Below are 13,708 nucleotides of genomic sequence, written 5' to 3'. Positions count from 1 at the left end.
TGATCTCTAAACCCACTGATCCTGCCAAACAGGCCAGACTACGGCGCTTTCAGTGCACTACCACACCACTGGCACCGGCGTCTCGTCCTTACCAGAAACAAGCAGGCAAGCACATCTGAGGCCATCTTGGCGTGCGGCGGGTCTTCATCGCGATCAGACGGCTTCAGGTCGTGCTGTAGACAGGAGTCTAGTAGACGGACCAGCGCCGCCGCGTGCCCCTCAATCGTTTGCGTGTCCCTGGCAAACAGAAGCGGGCAGGGATGAGGCGCAGATAAGGTGGGGAGACCAGAGGAGACAGCGACAGGAGTCAAGTGGGAGGGCACGGGGATGCGGGTGGTTGCCAACAATGGTGAGCCGGAAATGTCATTAACATGGGTACTGGATAGCAATATAGGGACGTAGTGCAGCGCGCACAACAGTGCTGTCGAGTACCTATGACTAGATTTACATCGACCATGATATCGTGAAAGAGCGTTTATCCTCTTCAGGATTTTACCGTAGTTGGTTGGACGGATTTCTAAGGGAGCCTAACTAGCTTAGGGGCTTCTAGGAAAGATTGTGACAACTGGCATTCGTAGACATCCAATTAATTTCAGACAGCACAACCATGGAGGAAAATGAGACGCCAAAGGTCTGCAAACAAGCACGGCTGCAAACAGCTGCAGGCTCTGTGTTTTCGTCTGCATAGTATCCACAGTCTGCACCGATTACGGAAAAGCTTCTTTCCTTTAGGTATAACTTCACTGCTCGTTCCTCCGTTACTACAAAACGTGAATTTTGTTGCTCGTTCTTCCGTTCCTTTCCGTATGGCTAAACGGAAAATAATAAGTTGGAGCAATCGCCACGCAATCTGATAATGTGGATCGCTGATCATTGTTCAATACAAAACTCCGCTACAACATAAAAATACGCTGTTACCGCAAACTACTATTTTTTTTTTCATTTTGGGCCAGCTCATGTCCAGTGGGTCATCAGTTGCTGCCGGGTGGCTGGAGTCGGTTTTAGACAGCGTTAGCAGTGGCGACCTCAGGCATCGCTGAATGTGCCCCGTTTTGTCCGTTCTCTGAGTTGTGTGGGACGCTGAGTGCGCCACTGCGTAGCCCTCGGGCCGCCTGGTCACGTGACCGTCTGGCTGATCCGGACACGCCTAAGAGCTGGACTTTTTGATGACGTCTTCGGGTGACGTCATGTCGTGTGTGACGTTTCGTGAGCAGGTAAGGAAAAGTCACCACCGCTGGCGAACAATTGGTGCTGTAAATGGCAAACACAAATGCTGCGCAGAAAAGACAAATGTGTAACTTCAGACAACATTCGTTCGGACGACAATGTCTAGGCGAATCAAGAAGTTCTTCATGCGATTGTTAGTTATCTGTCGCAAGGCCCTATATACCATCTGTCGTGCTATTTTAGTATGATTGTTATTAGCAGTTGATTTGTGAAATGTATTATCAAAATCAATGTTTATTGAACGCAGATTCAGTTTATTTTCAGATGTACCTAGGTACCCTTACACTTCACTCATCTCAAGCTGTTCAGACACCCTTGACAAAGTCGAAGGGTGGGTATAATGAAACGTTGGGTATAATTTATACTGTGTTTTCTCTGCATTATTAACATATTCATCATATATACAATATAAGGGCCACATGCTTTTTACAGGGAGACATGTCAGACAGCCCAGTAGGATGAGGCTTCGTCAAGCGTCATTTCTAGCAAAGCTTTTCTTGCTTAAAATCCAGTCTGCAAAACATGGCAGGGCTTACACTTTGGCTTACACTTGACTCCCAGCTGTTGTGTCTTTGCTATGCGATGTTAAACATAAAGAACATCTTACTATTCATGTATGCGCCATGACTCATGTAATCTTTTCACAGCCAAGACGCTCCTAAGGTACTGGGAATGTGGGGAGTGCAGCAGCATCAGTGCAGCACCGATGGTCGGATGCGACGGCTGCAATAAATGGTACCACTTCCGTTGTGCGGGACTGACTAAGGAGCCAGGTAAGCGCAAATGTTTTCTGTCTCAGTATTCTTGTTGCAGCTATAGTGATCAATGAAATATTTTCCGCACTGTTCAGCCAAACATGTATTTCAAACAATCTGCTTCCCAACCAAGGGCGTCGCCACAGGGGGGGGGGGGGGACGGAGGGGATCTCGTCCCCTCCACTTTTTAAAATTTTAACATTACGCCTATGGCGTTGCATGGAAAGAATCGACTTGAAATGGTCCTCGTCCCCTCCAAAATGGTCTATGTCCCCTCCAGTCGTCGCACTGTGGCGTCGCCCATGTTCCCAACTACACAAATTTAGTCAAACAATGTGCCAATATGGAATTTTCAGGTTCAGTTGAATGAAATAGGAACAATGATAATTGTAGATTACGTATACCTGCAAGAGAGGAAAACAGAATACATTGTATTGCTTGTCCTTCACCGATGCTGTTATTTTTCCATTTCTAGAAACACCGACATGGCGATGCAGGTAGTACTGCCTGGTGAGGCCGCGGTCTCCGGAATCGCCTGCAGACGAAGTCACCTGGCGTCCATCTGCACATCACTTGCAGCAGTGAGGCCTGCTGACAGCGTCTGGCAGTGTCGGCAACGTGCCAGCCAGCTATCTGGAGTCCTGCTCACCGCAGGTCGCCGACAGGAGGGGCGACGCATCGTCTCCGAGGTCGCCTCAGCAGCAGTGAGACCCCACTGGCCGTCTTCTTAGGCTTCAACTAGATTGCGAACAACCTATGCTGAGACAACGCCCATGACGTGTGATCCGGTACCGCTACCGCACTGCGTGCCTGTGCCCGCCGTGAGCCGCTAGTGCATGGGTTCGACCATGAGAATATGTGTTTATGTTGCTTTTACTATTGTTTATACGTTGGAGTGACGAATTGTTTATTTTTCGCAAGCCTCCGCTGTCCGGTTGCCTGCAGCTCCATGCAACGCCAGCTGTACTGTTGTTTTAATGTTGTCTCTCCGCTCAGCTGTACTGTTGCCTCTCCGCTCATAACAACCTATGCTGAGACAACGCCCATGACGTGTGATCCGGTACCGCTACCGCACTGCGTGCCTGTGCCCGCCGTGAGCCGCTAGTGCATGGGTTCGACCATGAGAATATGTGTTTATGTTGCTTTTACTATTGTTTATACGTTGGAGTGACGAATTGTTTATTTTTCGCAAGCCTCCGCTGTCCGGTTGCCTGCAGCTCCATGCAACGCCAGCTGTACTGTTGTTTTAATGTTGTCTCTCCGCTCAGCTGTACTGTTGCCTCTCCGCTCATAACAACCTATGCTGAGACAACGCCCATGACGTGTGATCCGGTACCGCTACCGCACTGCGTGCCTGTGCCCGCCGTGAGCCGCTAGTGCATGGGTTCGACCATGAGAATATGTGTTTATGTTGCTTTTTATACTATTGTTTATACGTTGAAGTGACGAATTGTTTATTTTTCGCAAGCCTCCGCTGTCCGGTTCCCTGCAGCTCCATGCAACGCCAGCTGTACTGTTGTTTTAATGTTGTCTCTCCGCTCAGCTGTACTGTTGCCTCTCCGCTCATATATGACACCCTCTATATGAATGGCACTACTGATTGTCACACCCACTGTCCGTATTGTCCGTAGTGGTGTCTACGCCCATGTTAATACAGCGTGCAGAATCCAGATTCTATTGAGGAGAGTTGAGCCAAGTCACCATAGGCTCGGGAAGAGAGCAACGTGGAGGCCCACTGCCCCTTCCCCGGCCTCCACTGGGGGCGCCAGCCACTCCAACTTTTGACTGGATGTCAAGAGCGTCGCCACGAGGGGAACGAGTCGCCGGCCAGCCAAGGTAGCCAACGGCGTGTGAAGGTTGCCTGACCTCGAGGAAACTGAGATGGCACCAACGGAGGTTTTGTTAAGTAGGCGACCAAAATTCGAGCGGCAGCAACCTGGGCACCTTCACAGATAGCAGTGCCGCGTATCAGGGCGCCTTCGACGTTGAGCTGGGCGCCGATCATCAGGACGCCGGGGGAATATGACCTAATATCCCCCGTAAATATGTGCCTCGGAAGGGAGACCCAACCATAAAACTGAAAGCTCGCCGTATTTATCCACTATTTTTCGAGCAGGTCCATAGATTTCCGTCCTCAAAAGTGCGGGGATATTCCCCAGTGTTTGAGTTGGATGGGACTATAGTGGCGTTTACACCGACAGGAGATTCCCATTGCCGGCTGTGGGAAACTACTGTCGGTGTAAACGCCATTCATATTTCCTACGTCACCCCTGTGGGGACGCCCTTACTCCATGGTGCCGACTGCCGAGCTTATCAATTTGGATATCAATGGAATCAAAATCTCTTATCGATCGATGAAGAACTAAATTACCCCGACCCGGAGAGCGTCTTTGGAATCAAAGCAGTAGCACATGACGCAAGACTTCAGGCAAATAAGTCCTTCTTGTCTGAAATAAAACATTTGTGTATTGATAAGCACGTTTTATAAGCAATGGCAGCAAGATTCTCCATGAATTTGGTTAAAGTGATAATTTAGTAGCAGATACTTACCGTCGCATTTCGTTTTTTTAATTAATAATTTATATTGTCAGAACTAGCAACATGTCTCTTCACTCAACAATAATTACAAAAGTGAAAAAGAAATGATAAATTGCTTATATTTTGGTGAAACTAAAAATTAATTCAGCACATATTTTTTTTTACAGCGTTGAAGTCCAGCTCCAAAGGACAGCTGACGATCGTAGCCGAGCAGGCTGTTTGGTACTTCTTCACTACTTCTTAGAAGTACCCGTTAGTACCGATCATGTCTCACATAATAAGCTATTGGAACAAAAATATCCATGTTCTTCTAATTATTCTCCTCTCACACTTTCAATAAATACGCCCGGTTATATATAACAAGATATAACCGGTTTTTCCGCGACACTACGAGCGTCTTCTCTGGGGCGGCCCCGGAGCCGGGCCGGCCTCGGCGAGCAGCGTTCGGCGGCAGGCGGGCGGCCGCCCGCGCCCCGGGCGGCAAGGCTGCTGAGGCGGCGGCCTCCTCTGATTGGTGGAGCGACTCGTGTCACGTGATGGTGGCGGCGCGGGGTTTGAGTGTATATGCGCGGTCACTCTGTTCTAGGCCGCCCGGTCTGACGCAAGTCAGCAGTGTTCTCGCTCTGAAATGTTTTTGCGTTTACTCCGGTCGTGTTCAGTGGAAACTGGAAGACATCAAGGGGAGTATAAGTTCGGTTTTATATCAATGTTATATTGATTGACGAGGATGTTTTTCCTTTCGGGTTTTTTATGTTTATTTTTACTGGTTTGTTGTTTGTTAGTTGTTTGTTTTTATTTTCGGCATGAGGTTTGGTTATTTTTGTGCTTATGTTATGCTATATCGAGGTAAGAAAGGGGTCGATGAGCAATGGGTCGGCGAATGCCTGGTATTATAGGTTTTTTGAAGGTTGGATAAAAGAATGAAACATGGACTGCTGGTAGAAATTCGCTTGGTGGTGTTTTTCAGATTTTGGGAGATTGGGTGTAGGTTCTTGCTATGTGTAACATAGCTGAAACTGTTTTTTTTCTTCTTCCCTGGAACGGAACGCCGGACTTTGCCATCCTACACTCAGTGTGAGTGAAATCAGCTCATGCTTCTCGGTGTAGCAGCTCAGAGTGCACGGCCTGGCCGGCGTGGGGTTTTTGGTGGCCACGTGGTGTTGGCCGGTGGTTGGAGTTGGCAGAATTGCCGTTTTGTGGTGCCTGGTGTTGGTTGAACTGTGGTTCCCATACAGGTGAACGGTTACTGGCGTAAGGTGTGCCAGGTGGGCGTACCCCGTGGAGGTACGCCCAGGTGGGCCAGGTGGGCCTGGCCGGCGTAGGGTTTGGTGGCCACGTGGTGTTGGCCGGTGGTTGTGCAGAGAGTTGGTAGAATTGCCGTTTGGTGGTGCCTGGTGTTGGTTGAACTGTGGTTCCCATACAGGTGAACGGTTACTGGCGTAAGGTGTGCCAGGTGGGCGTACCCCGTGGAGAATGAGCTGCTGGTGATGTTTGGCTCTGTCCGAGCGTGTCCGAGCGGGGTTTTCATTAGTGGGTTAGGGATTGTTGATAATAAGGGTACCAACTACCAGGTGAGACTTGAGAGGGTAAATGGAGTTCATGCTAATGATACCCAATGCAATGGTATTGGTCTAAAATGGTATTGTTACCTGGTTAGGTTGGAGTGAAAGGTTAAGTGGGTGATATAGGTACGGAGGTGCAGAGGTGATAGTGGAAACCACTTGTGTGGTAAGTCTCGGGAGTCGGGACTAGGATATTTTAGATTAGATGGGAAATTATGTTAGGTAGTTTGGATGCACTGGCGATAATATAGTAAGTTACAGGATAGTAACCAAAGGAAGTTTTCACCCTCATATTTAAGGACTGCATTAGGTATGCAATTTTCTATAACGATGCAGTTTTATGGTAGCCCGTGATTGTTTTGCTCTCACTCTACATTGTGGTGCGAGTTAACTGTTTTCAGTTTTTTTATGGTAGTGGCGTTTGTGAATCGTTTTTTTTTTTTTTGCCAGAGTAAGGTGCCTTTTTGTCGTGGTCAATAAATAGAGCATTGCCTAGGCATGCATAAGCGACATCAATCATCATGGTAATGTTGGTATGCAATATGCATATCCTGCCGATGTGTCATCGCGCGCATTGTCAGATAAATGGCTCCAGTATGTATAACCCCTCTTGATACCCCCGTTTGATACGAGCTTTCGGCTAAAAATGGTTATGTGACACAATCCGTTTTTTTTCTTCCATGGCTTGGTGTGTGGTTGGCATCCGACTCTGAACGGCGACGGATCGGCACACTCGGCGGGGCCGGCCCGCTGGGCCAGAGTCTTCTCTGGCCGCTGGACGATTTCTTCACAGCTCCCGCGTCAGCTGAGGGAGTTCCGACCCCTCCCAGCTCATCTAGCTCCAGTGGTGCTGCCCGTGCTGCCTAGCAGGTCTTATGGGACATCGTCAGGTATAGGCCAACGCCAAGGTGGCCGGGGTTTTGAAAGGTACGTTGTTCCATGTATGCCGGGCGCGGTACATATCTGTTAATGGAGGTTCTAGGGGGACCCGATAGGGTAGATAGTGAACGCTTGGGCATGGGCGATATCGGCATTTTTGTGGGGATATTTGGTTCCATCAATAGGAACATAAGGGGCAATGCTGGTGGAAAGTAAGATAGTAATAAAATTCTGATAAAATCGTTAAGAGGCCTGAGGGTATTAAAAAAAAAAATGAAATCTAGTCAACTCTAAGTTCAACGTGTTTTCAACCTTGGTTTGCTGCTGCTGCTGAGGCTTGTTAAATCGTCTATAACTATATTCAAAGCAGTCTGTTTCTTTGATTTTTTTTTCTACCTATAGGATAAGGGATGACCTTTCTCCTGCAAACAGCAAATGAACAATACAGGTCAGGTGCTATCAATAATAGTTAAAAGGATTTAGTCAGTATACGTTGTTAGGACTGGGGTACCCCTCGGTGTCCTAAAATTGTATTTTGGCTGGGGTGTCGGAGGAAAATTCCTGGGGGCCCGGGAACGATTTTCAAGGGGGAGGCGAGCCTAAAATACCTGACTTGATGCATATGAAACAGTGGCGTAGCTAGAGGTCTAAGGGAACACGCACTCCCCCCCCCCCCAATCGGGTTCACAGGGACCCTCGGGTCCGGGGGCCCTGCGGCACCATTTGACCTGAGGCTTAACGATGGCCATATTTCGACTCGGGGGGCCCCATTAGGCTCGTTAGAGCACCTCATGGGCCCTAAATTGCCACACTAAGATCTCCTTAAAGCCCCACGCCGGCTTCTGAGTCATGGTCCCACAATTATTTTTCTGAGGGCCCAATAACGGCAACTGTGGGGGCCCTCATCGGCGCTTATGAGGACCCACACCGGTGTCTCTGAGGGTTTCACGCCTCCAACTCTGAGTGCCTACACCAGTGCCTATTAAAACCCTATATCGGCGGCTCTGAGAGTGAGGACTCGAATCCCTACCCAACACCTGCGCAGTGCGCATCTAGGGACCACCCACTAGTGACTTCTGAGGGCCCCACACCGGTGACAGGGGCCTCTTGCCGGTCATTGAGAACCCCCTGCCGGCTTGTAGAGGGTTCGCGTCAGCAGCTCAGGCCCCACACCAGTCTGTAACTGCTCCACACCGGCGTCTATGAGGGCCCACAGCAACGCCTGTAGGACCCTCACCGGCGCCTCTGAGAGAGTCACACTAGTGCCTCTGAGCGCCCGCACCGGCACCTGCATGATACTCCCACACCGGTGCCTCATACGGGCCCCTTACCGGCGGCTCTAAGGGCCCTACGCCGGTGATTCTGAGGATGCTACCGATAACCGGGGGCACCATACAGGCCCAAGGTGTCGCTGAGCTTTAATCCCATACCGGCCTTCCGTGGGTGCCACGTCAGTGCACTCGTTGCCCCACACCCCTCCCTCACACCCGGGGCGGGTAAACTGTGTTATACCTATTGCAACGATTTTACCACCGTTGTACGTTATGTATTTCTCAAGGTTGGCTCAAAATAGTCCAGTATATGTATGTAAAAGCTGGCCTGCCAAACTATGGCCGGGGTCAGGCCCAAACCAAAGTGGGATGACAATAGCAGATATCAAATCGATACTGTATCGGCAGAAACCCTTCAGATGGCAAGGAAAGGCCGTGTCCTGATAAGATATATAAAGGAAACAAGAAGGAAAGAAGTCCGGAAAAGGGAGGAAAGGTCCTTTCTCGCTGCCTCAATGTTGAGGGGGCGACGCCCCCACGGCTCTCAAAAGGGGGGGCAAGCACCCCCGCTGCCCCCCCTGTTCCCGGGTCTATGAAAATTTATCACCAAAAAGGGATAAGAGTGAAAAATTGATGGTCAAATAAGGCCTAACAAGAGTGAAAAAGGATGCGCGGCGAAATTTCATAAAAGGCTGGTATAATGTGGGAAGTAAAATGGCTATCCATCCATGCAAATGCTTTTTCTGGGAAAAATGGGAGTGGAAAATGGGCTATTAAAAATTGGAGGCGAGTGAACAGTGATTTTCATTTGGGTGACGTTTCCCACCTAAATCAAATTTTTGGGCACTGGTACCCCTCGCCAGTATCAGGGTTGACGTCACTCACTCAGTACTGACTGAGTGTTGAGCTGTCCGGATGGTCGCAGCTCGGTTGTGGCCGCCTTGGCCGTGTTTTTTGGTGATCTAGTGCAACCGTCGCAGAGCAAAGGGAGTGTGAAATTCAGTTTTTTGTGGGTTCTTTCGCTAAGAAGTATTTTTCAATTATTAATGAGTGTTCTGTATGCAATATTGCTTTTGCAAGGACGTTGATTGTTTTTTATACTTTGATGGCTGATAAAGTTCGTATGCAATTTGTTAATAATGGAGGGGTTGGTGGGATGCCTAACTGGTCCGGGTGTATGGTTAGTAAGAGGTGGAAAATGGGCTAGTTGCGGAGTTATTTGAAGTGGTTTATGGCTGGGTATGGTTTATTTCCAGTTAAAATATTAATTTGTTTTGGGAGGGGTAGGTAATAAAAAAAAAAACTCATCGGTTACAACTCATCATTTACAAACTAGGGGTCTTATTGTTTTCATCTCTTAGATCGCTGGACTTAGCCGTTCCACACTCTGCATGGGTGAATTCAGCTCATTTTTTTTCACGGGATAGCGGCTCCAAGTGCAGAACCTGGCCGGGTTACGTGTTGGGTGGCACTGGCCACTGATGTGGGCCAGTGCGGTTCACCAATGAGGTGGTGATGGTGTTGTGAGCGGTGGTTGAATTTGGTGAGTTGTCCGGTTATGCCTGGCTATGGTTGAACCTTGGTTCCCATGCAGGTAAACGGCTACTGGCATAAGGTTTGCCATGGTGAGCGCACCCCGTGAATGGCGGGCTCAGCTATAGTGGCGTGGCGCTGTCGGAGCGATGAGTTTTATTAGTAGTTTATGGCGCTTCACTGATCAACGCCAATTGCGCTTAGGTTATTTTGGGTAAATGGGGGTTAGGTATAAAAAATGTAGGTATATGAAATAAAAAAAAAACTAAAAGAATTATAAAGTAAAAATAAAAACAGACAAACAATATAAAAAACAATTTATTGATGGCGCTTCACTGGTCAACACCAAATGTTGCCCAGGATATTCAAGTAACTGGGGGGTTTACGTATCGCTCCGGTAGGTAGGTACTTGATCACTTTAGATGGAATTTGTTATACCTTTTTGCTTTTGCTTAGAACGCTGGATATTGGCATTCTACACTCCGTCTAAATGGATTCAGCTCATTCTTCCAAGGGGTAGCAGCTCCAAGCGCGCGACCTGGCCGGCTTAGGTGTTGAGTGGCCACTGAGGTGGGCCAGTGTTAACCGGTGGTGTTGGTGTTGAGGGTTGGGAGTTGAGTTTGTAGAGTTGTCGTTGGTTATGCCTGGCTATGGTTGACACGTGGTTCCCATACAGGACAACTGATACTGGCGTAAGGTTTGGCGTAGTGAGCGTACCCCTTGGGAGGTGAGCTGTTTTTGTGATGTATGGCCTTTTTCCAAGCGTTATATATTTTTTATTAATTTATTCGGAGGCGCGCTGTCAGGGGTCGCGCGCGGTTGCTGCTCGCGCTGTCGGCGTCACCGGGGGTCATTGAGTGGTTGGAATTTTAATTTTACCATACGATGTTCCGAGTAATTTCTAACATTTTTATGATAGCAACCTGGTTGTGTGTACTCAGGTTGTGTACTTTTGTCACTCAGGACCTGCCTATGATTGGTTGGTGGGTGATTTACTGTACCTTCTATGGGTGACATTGAGGCAGCTCGGCGTTTGGAGGCAGTAAACACTTCCAAAACGTGTCGAGCTAGGAAGCTACGGCACTTTTTACCCATATTGGCCTGTTTACAGCGTAGGGGCTGTCTGTATGCCGGTCTTTTGGTCCCTGATCAATCCGGAGCTTAGCGGGAAGGCAAGCTTGTTGCCCGTGGCGGGGGGATGCGGATACTATCAGATTTCAACAGCGGGTATTTTGGTATTCAGGTCGGGTAATTGCCCTAAACATTTGGAGAATCTTGGGATGCCCAATTCTACAAGTCCCGGGTGAAGCTCGCTAGTCTGCCCGGGGGTATCCCCTTCTACAACGACCCCGAGGCAGCTCGCTAGTCTGCCCGGGGATATCCTCTCCTACAACGGCCTCGGTGCAGCTCGTTAGTCTGCCCGGGGGTGTCCCCTTCTACGAACCCGGGACAGCTCGCTAGTCTGCCCGGGGGTGTCCCCTTCACAACGGCCTCGGGGCAGCTCGCTAGTCTGCCCGGGGGTGTCCCCTTCTACAAAGGCATCGGGGCAGCTCGCTAGTCTGCCCGGGGGTGTCCCCTTCTACAAAGGCATCGGGGCAGCTCGCTAGTCTGCCCGGGGGTGTCCCCTTCCACAACGACCCCGGGGCAGCTCGCTAGTCTGCCCGGGGGGTGTCCCCTTCTACAACGACCCCGGGGCAGCTCGCTAGTCTGCCCGGGGGGGGTGTCCCCTTCGGGGGGTGTTCCCTTCGGGGGGTGTCCCCTTCGGGGGGTGTCCCCTTCTACAACGACCCCGGGGCAGCTCGCTAGTCTGCCCGGGGGTGTCCCCTTCTACAACGACCCCGGGGCAGCTCGCTAGTCTACCCGGGGGTGTCCCCTTCTACAACGGCCTCGGGGCGGCTCGATAGTCTGCCCGCGGGCGTCCCCTCCCACAACAGCCTCGGGTGTAGCTCGCTAGTCGCAAGTCTGCCCGTGGTAGTCCCCTTCTTCAACGGCCTCTGGGCAGCTTTCTAGTTTGCCGGGGATGTGCTTTTCTACAACGGCCTCGGGGCGGCTTGCTCGTCTGCTCGTTGGTGGCTGCCGCCAGGACGCCGGTAGCGCAGGCGTCATTCCGGCGGCTTTGAATGTGGATGCCAGCGGGCGCTGAGAGCTCTCCCCTTTTGCTGGTCGGCTATCTATGACCTGATTACCTATAGTTTCGTGGTCACTGTTTTAACCTTTGCAAAGCTTTAGGTAACATTCATGGTCGTTATCATTGCCACGCATATCACAGGGATTAAGGTACACGTAACAGTAGCTGTGGCCTCTGTTGTTAGTTGCCTAACAGCCATTGGGTTACCATGTTTTTTTGGGGGGACGGCGCTAAAATAATAACAATAATAATGACAATAATGACAATAATAATAACAATAATAATAACAATAATAACAATAATAACAATAATAATTAACATTAGCAATAATAAAAAAGCAGCTCGCTAGTCTGCCCGGGGAAGCCGTTTCTCACGGCCCCTGGTGCTGCTCGGGATGCTCCCTTCTTCCACCTTCTACAACGGCCGCGGGGCGGCTCGCTAGTCTACCCGTAGGTGGCTGCCGCTAGGACGCCCGGTATAGCGCGGGCGTCATTACGGCGGCTTGGAGCGCTGTTTCCTGGAGCGGGCTGAGAGCGCTCCCCTTTTTTTGCTGGGCGGCTGTCAACGACCTTCGTTGATACTGTTCTAACCCCTTCCAAAGTTTTGGGAAAATGCATGGTCGCGCTGATAGGTATGTGTATAGGGTTCAAGGTAAAGGAAAATACAGCTTTTGTTAACTGCCTCGGAACTCATGGATGGTTGTTTTTCGTCGGGTATATCGAGGGTCTTTAGTTGGTGGAGGCTATCATCGCAGTAGTGGCTAATGCTAATGGTTGTTACTTGTTAGTCTTGCTGTAAGGGCTTTGGTATAAATGTAATATTGTTCTTCATTGGTGACCGCTGTATCGTTCACATTCATGTTGGCAGGTTTTAGGGATCGTGGCGTTTCTGGTAAGCTCCGGGCCAGGTTGAGGAAATAATTACTTACCTTCAACCAACTACCAAGCACGTATTTGGGTGGGCTCTGCCACTGGTCTCGACACTGGCGGCGACTTAAAGTCTTTTGTTGTTTATTTGTATCCCCCATTCGGTCTGCTGGTCTCGGGAAAGGGGTGTTTTGTTATGGCGCATTGGTGTCTGGGTGGATGTATTGAATGGGTGGTGACACCATTGCGCCGCGCGGGGGGAGGGGTGGCGGCCCGTTGGCAGGGCAGTCTCGGTTGAGACATGTATACTTGCTAGTATGTCTGTGTCGTGTTCATTGGGCTGAATATACCAATAGCCCCTTTTTGTACAGCTACAGTGTTTTTCCTGGACGGACTTGGTTGTGAGGTTTGCACTGAGGTTGGTTACGCATAGCATAGCTAATTGTCTGTTTGCTGGCAGCTCGAAGGGGAAGCGGAAAATACGCCCGGTTATATATAACAAGATATAACCGGTTTTTCCGCGACACTACGAGCGTCTTCTCTGGGGCGGCCCCGGAGCCGGGCCGGCCTCGGCGAGCAGCGTTCGGCGGCAGGCGGGCGGCCGCCCGCGCCCCGGGCGGCAAGGCTGCTGAGGCGGCGGCCTCCTCTGATTGGTGGAGCGACTCGTGTCACGTGATGGTGGCGGCGCGGGGTTTGAGTGTATATGCGCGGTCACTCTGTTCTAGGCCGCCCGGTCTGACGCAAGTCAGCAGTGTTCTCGCTCTGAAATGTTTTTGCGTTTCCCACCCACCCACCACCATTTTAGGGTTTTCTTTTTTTTTACACGCACCACACTCTTAAATAAAGATGGGTTTTTCCACAAAATGTGGTTTTTTCCCCAGCTAGGTCCTCCGGTTTTTTTTCTAGTTAGGACTTTTTCCGGGGGAGGACACACACGACAGGGTTTCTA

At 50.1% G+C, this 13,708-nt stretch overlaps 1 protein-coding gene across 2 annotated transcripts in view; it reads right to left on the bottom strand.

The window, feature by feature from the left end:
• LOC122373755 (protein melted-like) overlaps positions 1–13,708 on the bottom strand; it is a 71,537-nt gene that overhangs the window by 38,418 nt on the left and 19,411 nt on the right. For both annotated transcript variants that reach the window (XM_043352116.1, XM_043352115.1), the window contains exon 4: positions 93–237. In XM_043352116.1, the coding sequence (XP_043208051.1) occupies positions 93–237 (145 nt within the window). The remainder of the gene's footprint in view (positions 1–92; positions 238–13,708) is intronic.

This window comes from Amphibalanus amphitrite, unplaced genomic scaffold, assembly GCF_019059575.1.
Source record: "Amphibalanus amphitrite isolate SeventyFive unplaced genomic scaffold, NRLGWU_Aamphi_draft 001546F_arrow, whole genome shotgun sequence".
Taxonomy (NCBI): Eukaryota; Metazoa; Arthropoda; class Thecostraca; order Balanomorpha; family Balanidae; genus Amphibalanus; species Amphibalanus amphitrite.
This window is presented reverse-complemented; position numbering and strand designations above follow the sequence as displayed.